At 37.6% G+C, this 12413-nt stretch overlaps 1 protein-coding gene across 1 annotated transcript; it reads left to right on the top strand.

Moving 5' to 3' along the window:
- Positions 1–6979: 6979 nt before the first annotated feature.
- Positions 6980–9973, top strand: LOC148585285 (G-type lectin S-receptor-like serine/threonine-protein kinase At4g03230). The gene is made up of 8 exons (XM_088516700.1): positions 6980–7497; positions 7626–7858; positions 8072–8152; positions 8387–8568; positions 8652–8862; positions 8983–9220; positions 9336–9471; positions 9557–9973. The coding sequence occupies exons 1-8, from the start codon at positions 6980–6982 to the stop codon at positions 9971–9973; spliced, it is 2016 nt and encodes a 671-aa protein (XP_088372826.1).
- The last annotated feature ends 2440 nt before the right edge of the window (positions 9974–12413 follow it).

Genomic DNA, 12413 nt, shown 5'->3' with positions numbered 1-12413 from the left:
TTGTCACGACAAAATTTATTTATTGAAAGTAAATTTGTTGTAGCATCAGGACAATGTAAGATATTTTTAAGATGTAGGAGTTGATTTGAGCGAAGAAAAGAGGAAGAGCCAGTGTGGGAGATACCAAGTCCACTACCATTACCTACTGCTACTGTCTCATTACCCTGATATGGATGCTGCAGAGTTAGATTTTCCAAGTCATTAGTGATGTGAGTATTGGCTCCACTGTCAACAAGCCATTCATCTTCATCTTGTAGATCGTTGGATTGGGAAACCATTGCAGCAAGTTCAGATGGTGGATGTCGTCCTTGGAATGAATAATCCATGCGATGAAAGCAGTCCAATGCTTGATGATTGGAGCGGCCACATATCTGACAAAGAGGTTTGTTGGATGAGAGGATGCCAGGTTGAGAATTTCTCCTTGGAGTGTAGTTATTTCTCCTTGGAGTGTAGTTGTTGGGAGAATTGCTTCTTGGAGTGTAGTTACTAGTGCTTCCAGTAATAGTTTTTCCTTGGGAGAAAGCAGGGGTTGGGAGTATACCAGGAGATCCGTTGAAAGTCTTCTTTGAGGGATAGGAATTTCTGTAATTGGAGAAATGTTTCCTTTGGTTGTTGAATCTCTGTTTGTAACCTGGCTTCTGAGCAGTCATGGCAAAGGATTGTGGTTCATCAATGGCAGCCTGATATTCAATGAGTTGCTCGTGTCCAAGTAATTCAAACTGAAATTCTTCAAAAGACATAGTGGTATTCTTTGTTATCATGGAGTAAGTCATGACAAAAGAATTGTAGGTGGAGCTTAATCCACCAATGATGTAGGATACAAGGTCATCATCGGTGATGGGGCTGCCGGCGATAGCTAGCTGGTCAGCCAAGGATTTTGCACTTCGTGGATTATTACCTTGTCTGAGAGTCTGAAGTTGGCGTCTCAATTGAGTGATGTGAGACCTTGATGGAGAAGCATAACGAGTGGCAAGGGTTTTCCATACTTGATTGGAGGTTTTACACCCATAAATAGTAGGCACAAGTGGAGCAGTTAAGGTTGCAATTAACCAACTAAGAATACATTGGTCTTTCTTTTCCCAGAGAATATATTCTGGATTTCAGACTTCAGGAGTAGTTTTGTCCGGAGAAGATGGAATAAGCTTTGGTAGGCATGGCTCAGAGCCATCAACAATGCCCATCAAGCCGTTAGTTTTGAGGATGGGCTTAAATTGAAATACCCATCCGAGATAGTTGCTGTCATCGAGCTTGAATTGACAAAGATGCACAATGTTTGGCATTGTGAAGGATAGAGCGGTGTCGCTGGATTGCGTCATGAGTGTAGTATCAAGGACATGGCAAGGAGATGTGGCTATGATCTGGTGCGGCAAGGAGAAGAACAGCAATTAGGCTGTAATTTGGTGCAGCAAGAAGAAAGAAAGTAGGTGCGGCAATTTGGTGCAGTACAGCAGGTGCGGCAAGAGAAAAGGTGATCTGAGGGCAGCAAGAAGAGCTGCAAATTTGCGTGGAGAAGAAGCTGATTCCGTTGAAGAAGGCCCACAAATTTGAGAGGGTCAAGGATCTTATTAAGAGGGGTATGAACCGTAAGGCTCTGATACCATGAAAGAAAGCAAAGAAAATTGCTTTTGGCGGAATGAAGTCTCAGCTTCATTCTCATTGTATATATAGGCAAAGAGTTACAATTGTAATCAAGATTGACAAACCCAAACTGGATACAAACTAGGAGACCTAATTCAATACAAATAAGTAAAACAAATACAACTAGAACACTAAAGAGAAGAGATAAGAACAACTATAAAGATAATACTAGAAGATAAGAACAACTATAAAACAGACTCTATTGGTTCCTTAACAGGTTTCAGCCATAATAGTCGAGCCCGAGCTCGAGCTCGAACAGGGATTCAACCCTATCGAGCCGAGCTCAAAATAGAATCTCATGCTCGAGCCCGAGCCTGAGCCTGATCAAAAAATAAACGAGCCGAGCTTGGACAGCCCAAGCTCGCCCAAGTTCGGCTCATTTACACCCCTACTTCTATGCATGTAGATGAAATTTGTAGTTGAGATCGGTTGATAGAACACACACACACACAAAGATATATATATATATATAGTGTGTGTGTGTGTGTGTGTGTGTGTAGTACTCTATGTAGATGTAGTTTAATTTCATGTGTTATGTAAGCTTTTAAAATGAAATTTTAAGGCTATTTTTTTTTATAAAAAAAAAAAAAAAAGGTTAAATTAAGCCCAAAAATTAGCTCGAATACCTAAAAAAAAAAAAGCCCAAAATGCAAAAAAAAAAAAAAAAAAATCGGTTACCCTAGTCTAGATAACCGGGTACCAATCAGAACCGGCCAGTCATTGTATAACCAGCTAACTGGCTACCCCGGTTTTGGTTGCCGATTTTGGCCAATAACTGGGTGGGAACCAAGACCGAGTTTTCACCCCTACCTACAACAGAAACATAGCAATTGTCTGGGGGATTTGACAAGTGTAGCTTCAAAGTTCGAGGGCTGATACTTATGAGCCACTAAACTACTTTGTGATTATCGATGCGGACCTTGGTTGCAGGCCTTTGGAAGTATTTGAAACCCATACACGAGATTTATGCTTGTTTGGAGGTGGCTAGGTTCGGCGGTTGCTCCAGAGCCGAACCTTGATCCAACAGAAATGATCAATGAAATAGTCCAGTTTTATTATAATTATCTTGAGATATGAGACTTCTTTAACATAGAACGACCCATTGCTATTTATATATATTGTTGGGAATAAATTCATCCTACAAGCCCACCAAATTATGGGCCCAATGGCCAATGATAGGTCCATGAAGATATTAATTAAATAGCAAAGGCTATTTAATTAATTAATAGTCTTATATTCCAATCATGATAATATTGGAATAAAGACGTCCTACTTATCTCTACAAGATGACTATTCAATATTATCTCTACATAATATCGGTTGAATGTTTATCTCTGCATGATAACTGTTGAGTTCTGTCTCAACTTTGGACTCTCAAACCAATTCAAATAAGAAGATCCAGTTCAAGTCTACTTCAACTCTCCAAGCCTATAAATAGGTCCCTACAAGGATCTTGAATTCTGAAATATCCTCACACATATTATTGAACGTATTGAATTATTGTGCGCTGAAGCATAATATTTCTCTTAGAAACTATCTGACCGGTCCTCCGGGGACCCCCTTAACAATATTACTTTTTTGTAGTGATTTGGAGTGCATGACGACGTATTGAAGACTCCGAAGAAAGCGCATCCACCGTGTTGAAAACTGTTCTAACAGTTTGGTGCCGTCTGTGGGAACGACTAGTTTTTTTCTCATTAAAAAAAAAAAAAATTCATCACGGTGCGAGCATGCATTCCGGCGACAACCAACCGGAAGAATTCGCCGATTGCTTTGTCCATAGTAGATCTGCACAGATCTGCCTCCTACATTGCAGATCCACATTCATGGAAACCCAAGCGATCAGCCCATGACAATCACCGCCGGACCTGTTGTTCACTGCTGGACCCGCAGACCCGTGACGTTGCTGTTCGCCGCAGATCACCCAGCTTCGAACCTGCTGTTCACCGCCAAGCACGCAACATAGCCGACCTCCAGACCAGCGACACAACGACGCTGCTGTTCAGATCCGTTTGCTGCCGGAAGCCTGCAGTATCTGTGCGTTGAATTCGTAGATGGACCCGTGAAAAGTAAAAAAGAAGAAGGTTCTGTGCTGCACGTGAGAAGAAAGAAAAAAGAAAAAAGAGAAAAGCAGAAAAGAAAGAAGAGAAGAAAAAGGTGCTGGCCGCAGGAGAGAGAAAAAGAAAAGAAAAAAAAAAGGAAAAAAGAAAAATGTGAAGGGCTGTACGTTGAAGAAATTTGGAGAAGAAAATTAGCGTTTGGTAACAAATTAAGCTATCCTGGTTCAAGTTTATATTCCTATTTTTGCTTAGGAATAGGCTATTCTGGTTTAAGTTTATATTCCTATTCTAGTTGAAAAATAGGCTATCTTGGTTCAAGTTTATATTCCTATTTTTGCTTAGGAATAGGCTATTCTGGTTTAAATTCCAAATTTGGTTTCGATTGGTTGTGAGAATAAGGTAATTCTTATTCCAAATTATTACATTTTGGGATACTCTATCTCGAATAAAAAGAACAAAAAGAACCGGGTATATCACTCCCGGATATGGAAAAGGAAGAACCGGGTATATCACTCTCGGATATTTCAAAAAAGAACTGGGTATATCACCCCCGGATATTTTAAAGAAAGAAGAACCGGGTATATCACTCCCGGATATGGCAAAGGAAGAATCGGGTATATCACTCCCGGATATTTCAAAAAAGAACTGGGTATATCATCCCCGGATATTTTAAAGAAAGAAGAACCGGGTATATCACTCCCGGATATGGCAAAGGAAGAGCCGGGTATGTCACCCCTGGATATGTCACCATCGAAGACAAGGAGAAAACCTTGGTTAAAAACAATTAACGGGAGACAACCCGGTAAAAAACAAGAAGATTCACCCTCAAAAACAAGGACAAGGAGAAAACCTTGGGCAAAAACAAGAACAAGGAGAAAGCCTTGGGCAAAAACGAGAATAGGGAGACAACCCTCTAAAACAAGGACAAGGAGAAAACCTTGGATAAAAACAAGAATAGGGAGACAACCCTCTAAAACAAGGACAAGGAGAAAACATTGGGCAAAAACAATGACAAGGAGAAAACCTTGGGTAAAAACAAGGACAAAGAGAAAACCTTGGGCAAAAACAAGAACAAGGAGAAAACCTTAGGCAAAAACAAGAATAGGGAGACAACCCTCAAAAACAAGGACAACGAGAAAACCTTGGGCAAAAACAAGAATAGGAAGACAACCCTCTAAAACAAGGACAAGGAAAAAACCTTGGGCAAAAACAATCAACGGGAGACAACTCGGTAAAAAACAATGAGCTACCCCAAGACAAACGGGGAACAAATGTTAGTCTGTTTAAAGACTTGTAAATTATTGTTTAAAGGTTATTATGCAGGTTAGGAGCCTAGTTTGTAAAAAGGGGCATTTGAGAGATGACCGGGCATGATCCCCGAGTATCTCAAGGATATGACAGGCTTAGCCCCTGGGCAAAGGAAATAGTTGGGGGTACTCTCAACAACCATAAGACAAGGAGACAACCTTGAGCTAAAAACAAGCAACATGAGACAATCCAGTCACAAAACAATGAATCACCCCAAGGCAAATAGGGAATAAAGGTATTTGTGAGAGAATCGGGCATGATCCCCGGGTGTCTCAAGGATATAATAGGCTTAACCCCCAGGCAAAGGAAAGAGTTTGGGGGTACTTGCGGCAACAAGGAGACAATGAGAAAACCTTGGACAAAAACAAGAAATCACCCCAAGGCGAACGGGAAACAAAGGTATCTCGGAACTAGGACGGGTTTAACCTCGGGCAAAGGATAGAGCTGGGGGTGCTCCTGGGAACTCAGGCGATGCCAAAAACAGAGCTGAAGAGCTCCAACTGACGAGCTCAAAGCACACTCACTAGGGAGACACGAGTCTCGGACAAGGTCAAACAACAAGCCTCCAGAGGGCTTTGACTAAATTCCCATTACCCAAGTACCTTGGCTAAGGGAATTGGGGGGTAACTGTTGGGAATAAATTCATCCTACAAGCCCACCAAATTATGGGCCCAATGGCCAATGATAGGTCCATGAAAATATTAATTAAATAGCAAAGGCTATTTAATTAATTAATAGTCTTATATTCCAATCATGATAATATTGGAATAAAGACGTCCTACTTATCTCTACAAGATGACTATTCAATATTATCTCTACATAATATCGGTTGAATGTTTATCTCTGCATGATAATTGTTGAGTTCTGTCTCAACTTTGGACTCTCAAACCAATTCAAATAAGAAGATCCAGTTCAAGTCTACTTCAACTCTCCAAGCCTATAAATAGGTCCCTACACAAGGTACTAAAGGATCTTGAATTCTGAAATATCCTCACACATATTATTGAACGTATTGAATTATTATGCGCTGAAGCATAATATTTCTCTTAGAAACTATCTGACCGGTCCTCCGGGGACCCCCTTAACAATATTACTTTTTTGTAGTGATTTGGAGTGCATGATGACATATTGAAGACTCCGAAGAAAGCGCATCCACCGTGTTGAAAACTGTTCTAACATATATGATGATAAATTCACTGCTGCGCATGATCAAAGATGTTGCCTGGCCTACATATCTCGACAAATCATGGAGTCAAAGTTAAAGAAAGAAACAGCACAGCAAATCACGAAAATATCCCAATCCTTGAGGCACACACATTATCACATCAGCTCTCACGTCATATAGAAAATAATTCTTGTTTAGTAAGTATATATATATTCTGATATTGAGTTGTATATATATATTCTTTTGACTCAGGAACACACATATAGAGTTGTATATATATATTCAGATATTCTCTTGACTCAAATAGCCAGCATAGCTGTAGCCAAGGATTATACAATTGCTTTAGAGTCCAAGGGAAAACACCTGCAACCAATTAAATCTCGAAGGGTGGTATAATAAGAACTTACTCGTAATGCCTCATTCAACCTTTCAAACTTCAAAAGAATGTTCTTTCTTTTGATAGCCTCCAGAGAGGATCACTTGAACACCACTTCAAAGTTTTCACACGCGACTTTGAATGCTGAAGCCCGAAGGATACTTTTTCTTTGTCTTTTATCCCTTTGAATATTGTTGGTGCATTTTAACATTAAAATAATAATAATAATAATTTATAATTTATTATAATAATTTAAACATTTTAAAATAATAATAATAACGTACACATTCAATTCTCTTACAAGGAAGTTGCCGATAAGTTTCTTGGCCCTTTTTTTTATGATGCAACGCCGCATCGGTACGGTAGGTAGTCCTGCAACTCTAAATTATATTTTTTCTGCTAGTTTTGCATCCATAGAGAATAACTTCTTCCATGGCGGCCTTCCATGGATCCTCTTCCTTTCCCTCTTCTTCTTTATCTTCCCCCTTCTCTTCTATCTCTCGGTGCACTTACGATGTATTCCTGAGTTTTAGAGGTGAAGATACTCGCAAAACTTTTACTGCCCATTTATATGCAGCTTTGCGTCGAAACGATATCAACACCTTCATGGACGACAAGCTTAGAAGCGGAGAGGAAATTTCACCAGCACTTCTCGAAGCCATTAAAGAATCAGCGATTTCAATCATTGTACTTTCTAAAAACTACGCATCATCCCAATGGTGCTTGGACGAGCTCATGAAGATCCTCAAATGTAGAAAAACAAGGGGCCAACAAATTCTACCCTTGTTCTATCACATATATCCATCAGAAGTACGGAATCAAACCAATAGTGTTGGAAAAGCATTCGCTAAACTTGAAGAAAGGTTTAAGCACGATCAAATGAAGTTGCAAAGGTGGAAGACGGCCCTATCACAAATGGGCAATTTGTCCGGGAAGTTTTTGGGGAACAGGTAATTTTAACCACTCTTTTTATCTAATCAGAAAGAATTCTAAATTCATTTTAACTTTAATTTACATTACAGTCATATTCTTTCGTCATTTTTAACATAATGTATTTTTACAAATTTTGTATTGCAAGGAATGAACCTGAATTTATTCACAAAATCATTCAATTGGTGAATTCGATGTTAGTAAAAAATACATACTTCCAAGTTGCCCACTATCCAAAGTCTTATGTACAATATGTGAAGCCACTTTTAAATTTAGAGAAGAATGACAGTACATGCATGGTAGGTATCTTCGAAATTGGTGGTATTGATAAGACGACTATCGCCAAAGCAATCTACAACTCAATTGCCTCTCTAACTGAAGGTATTAGTTTTCTTGAAAACATTAAAGAAACTTCTCGCCAAAATGGTCTGATCCATTTGCAAAACTCTGAATTGTTCTAATTATGTGGCTTTTCATAATGCTCACCATGTACAATTTGACTTCTTTTTTTTTCCTTTCAATTAAAATAAAACTATTTATTCTTTCATGTCATTATCATGTAACATAACATATATGGTTGTCTTTCGAACTCAGAAAACAGAAGAAGTGACCGAAGAAATCGAGCACTTCATGCTTTAGATAGTGAAAAAAAGGCCAAAGACTTGATATACTTGGGTGCGTTCTTGAAAACATTAGAGAAACTTCTGGCCAAAAAGATCTGAACAATTTGCAAAACTCTAGATTGTTCTAATTATGTGGCTTTTCATAATGCACATTGTGCTCAATTTGAGGTTTTGTCCATTTGAATTAAAATAAAACTATTTATCCTTTCAGTTCATTATCATGTAACTAATATATATGATCGTCTTCTGAAATCAGAAAGCAGAAAAAGTGATGAAACAAATTTAGTATGTCACAAATTAGACAATGAGAGACATCTCAAAGACTTGATGAACACGAGTAAGTTTAGAAAAGAAGATGAGAAAGGCATAGATATACTATATTTTCATTTGGAAAGAATTGTTGTAGCTACAGATGGCTTCTCAAATGTAAACAAGATCGGAGAGGGGGGCTTTGGGTCTGTTTATAAGGTAATTTCATCAGCATTAATTAGTGTTAGTGTCTATGTAAATAGTTTTTGATTATTGGTAACATTGTGAATATGGTGTCTCAGGGCGCATTTCCAGGAGGTCAAGAAATTGCACTAAAAAGACTCTCAAGTGTCTCAAGCCAAGGCTTTCAGGAATTTAAAAATGAGGTGACGTTGATTGCAAACCTTCAACATAAGAATATTGTTAGGCTTCAAGGATATTGCATGGAAGGAGACGAAAAGATTTTACTCTATGAGTACATGCGCAACGGAAGCATAGACTCATTTATATTCAGTTGGTCTCTAAACTAAATTCTCAAACCCCTGCGATGCTTGATAAAGTACAATTTATATCTTGTTTAAGTAAAAGCTGATTTGTTACTGTTCTTTGAATGGAAAATGGAAAACTTGCAAGATCGAAATCCAAGCAAGTATTTGGATTGGAAAATGCGCGTCAACATCATTTGGGGAATAGCTCATGGGCTTCTTTATCTTCACCGCGACTCCAGATTGAGGATCATCCATAGAGATTTAAAACCCAGCAATATTCTTTTAGATGATGAGATGAACCCCAAAATAGCTGACTTTGGCTTGGCAAGGATTATTGAAGGCAAAAACACTGGGTCACGCACAATGAGAATAGTTGGAACTTAGTAAGTTTATGGTAGACGCTAGATAGTGTAACTGTGAAACCTGATTCAATCGTAACTCTATTTAGACAAACTTTACAAGTGCCTAACTAATCCACTGATAAATAATATGATGCAGTGGCTATGTCGCTCCAGAGTACACACAAAGTGGAATTTTCTCTGTCAAATCCGATGTTTATAGCTGTAGTGTGGTTCTACTAGAGATTGTATGTGGAAAAAGGAATACAAAATTATCCATGAGTCTTATAGGTTATGTAAGTGTATTTAATTTTTTATAGTTGTTAATTTCTTTGGTCATTTTATACCCCATAAAAAATTTTGATTTTAAAATTGTTTCAGGCGTGGATATTGTGGGTAAAAAACAAGGTGCTGGATTTAGTGGCCCAAACTCTACGTGAAGTTTGCAATGCAGATCAATTCGTGAAGTACATAAATATTGGACTCTTATGTGTACAAGACGACCCACATGACCGCCCCACCATGTCAAATGTTGTTACCATGCTTGGCAGTGAAGCTGCAACAATTCCAATTCCAAAACAGCCAACTTTTTTTCGAGGTGCAAGCCTTTCGAACACAACTAATTTGTCAGCTAGACCGCTGAAAGGTACAAAATCAACAATTAGTGAAATATATGATGAGGTGAATAATGAAAGAGAAAAGAGAGTGGGAGAGAAAAAGTCTGATGAAGCTTTAGAGCTACATCTTGTATTAAAGTATGATAAACTATATTACAATGGTCTTTATTTAGAGGAATGAAAGAAATCATAATTCTATCCAACATTCATCCAATAAGTCTGACATCGTGTGGTCATCAACCACACCTCTTCAGCCACCATTTTATTGATATAATTATGCGCAGAAGTGAAGTAAGATTTCACAATGAAGAAAGAAGTATGAAAGTACTTACTGATAAATGATACTATAATTCATTACTAATGATTTTTTATTTATTTTTTAAAATTTGGCCACTACTCTTGATAAACTGCTCATGAAATGTATATTGTGTCTAAGAAAATAAAATAGCTCATATGATAACTATCAACAAAGCTAGTAAGTAGTAGGGGTAATAGCAAACAAGTGGATCGTGCGATGGCAGTCCAAAGGCTCTTTAATAAATAACTAAGGTAGGACTAGAAAGCTTCGAGCAACAAACAGGCAAACTTTATATGGTATGAGGATCTAATGGACGCTAAGACAAGCCAATAATGAATCTTGATATGAAAGGAGTGAAAATAAGATATAAATTCTATGGAAAAATATAAAAAAACCTCATCAACTAACAACTGTTTTTTAAAAAGCCTCATGAAGTTTTAAGTGTGTTAAAGTGATACATCAAATTATCAACATCTACCAAAAAGGCCACTCCGTTAGTTGCCCCAATCAATTTGGATGAAAAAGTAGTCACATGCCTCACACATGACCATTTTTTAATTTGTTTATCTTCCTGTGACACCTTTATCCTCTTTAAAATTAAATTAATAAAATTAATAAAAAAAATTTCTTTCATATTTTACTGGTGGCCGATCCACCCACATGGGGATTATTTCATATTTTACTGGTTCATAATCCTGCCCTCCATATTCAGAAACTTCATAAATGCAACATGCATGAGTGCCCATATTTTGACTCTGTACATGTAATGGATTAATACTTTGATCTTCCACAATAGATGAGCAAACTTTCAAAGAAATGCCTCTGTAAGCTCCATTAATTGATGGTCCCTAATATTCCTTTGCTCAATTAAAGCCAAGCAAGTCGTCCCAAATGGCAGAAGAAGGTGAAGCACACCAATGCACCATAAAATAAAAACACGTCAATACAATGCGTGTTAACGTTGTGTATCACAAGCAATTTTTCAATGTCTCAATTACTGAATTACAAGCAATCTTGCAATACGTTTAATGTTATAATTTACCAAATGCTATTGAATTAATTATTTTTTGGGTCTATCTAAGAAAATCATATTAAAAATGAGAAATGTTAGGTGTTTTCTTACGGTTCTTCTAGTGTTTTCCTAGTTTTATGCAAATATTATTTTCTAAAAAAGTAACTTGTCCGTCATTATTTCTCTCATTCGATTTGTAGAAACTAATATCCACTTAAGATAAGGAGAAAACAAAAAGAGCACTTAGCATTACTCTAGCATTATACCCCAACTAAAGAAGTACCCGCGGAGGAAATAAATATTTTCCAACTGAATTTTTTTTACATTTTCAATTGATCCAGATAGTAAAAATTTGAAGAAAAAAAAACTTAGAGATTTCACAGTTTCTGAGCGTTGACTGAGAAATTTATAATATAAAATTTAAGAAAATGGTTATATATATATATATATATATATATATATATATATATATATATTGTTGAGAATAAGGTTGTATATTGAATCACAAAATATAATGTACAGAAGAGGCCTATATATAGGCGAATAATACAGACCTAGTAGAATAAGGAAAGGAATAATACAGACCTAGTAGAATAAGGAAAGGTAAACCTAGTAACCCTAGAATACCAAAGAAAGTAAATAATAATAATATAATATTATCTAACAGCCCCCCACAAGCTCAAGGTGGAGTGCGAGAGACCAACTTGAGGTTGGACACAAGATCACGAAAACGTCCTGGAGGATGTGACTTTGTAAAGATGTCTGCGAGCTGATCACGAGACGTGACAGAATGAAGTTGTAGTGAGCCCTGAAGAAGATGATGACGAACAAAATGACAATCAATCTCAATATGTTTTGTCCGTTCATGAAAAACATCATTATGAGCAATCTGAATAGCACTCTTATTATCACAGTATACAGGAGTAGCAGAAGAAAGAGAGACACCCATATCTTGTAACAACCATCGCAACCAAAGAAGCTCCGCGGTAGTGTCAGCTAGAGCACGATATTCTGCCTCTGTGCTAGATCGAGCAACAACAGTCTGTTTCTTACTTCGCCAAGAAATAAGCGAGGTGCCAAGTAGAAAACAATAACCAGTGGTAGAGCGACGATCTGTTGGATCACCCGCCCAATCAGCATCAGTATAAGCATGCAGCTGTAAAGGAGACTGAGAGGAGAAATAAAGCCCATGAAATAATGTCCCCTTCAGATACCGAAGAATGCATAGAACAGCTGAGAAATGAGTGGAGCGAGGAGCAGCCATAAATTGACTCACCTGATGGACAGCATATGAGATATCAGGTCGAGTGA

This window comes from Corylus avellana, chromosome 5 (genome assembly GCF_965113065.1).
Source record: "Corylus avellana chromosome 5, dhCorAvel1.hap1.2, whole genome shotgun sequence".
Classification (NCBI taxonomy): domain Eukaryota; kingdom Viridiplantae; phylum Streptophyta; class Magnoliopsida; order Fagales; family Betulaceae; genus Corylus; species Corylus avellana.
Note: the sequence above shows the minus strand (reverse complement) of the source record. Positions and strands in the feature narration are given on the sequence as shown.

Excerpts from the sequence above, each read along its gene's own strand:
- LOC148585285 (XM_088516700.1), top strand. The coding sequence starts at position 6,980 with ATGGCGGCCTTCCATGGATCCTCTTCCTTTCCCTCTTCTTCTTTATCT. Across the intron at positions 8,569-8,651 it reads GCTTTGGGTCTGTTTATAAG|GGCGCATTTCCAGGAGGTCA; the intron begins GTAATTTCATCA and ends ATGGTGTCTCAG. Across the intron at positions 8,863-8,982 it reads CATAGACTCATTTATATTCA|ATCGAAATCCAAGCAAGTAT; the intron begins GTTGGTCTCTAA and ends AAAACTTGCAAG.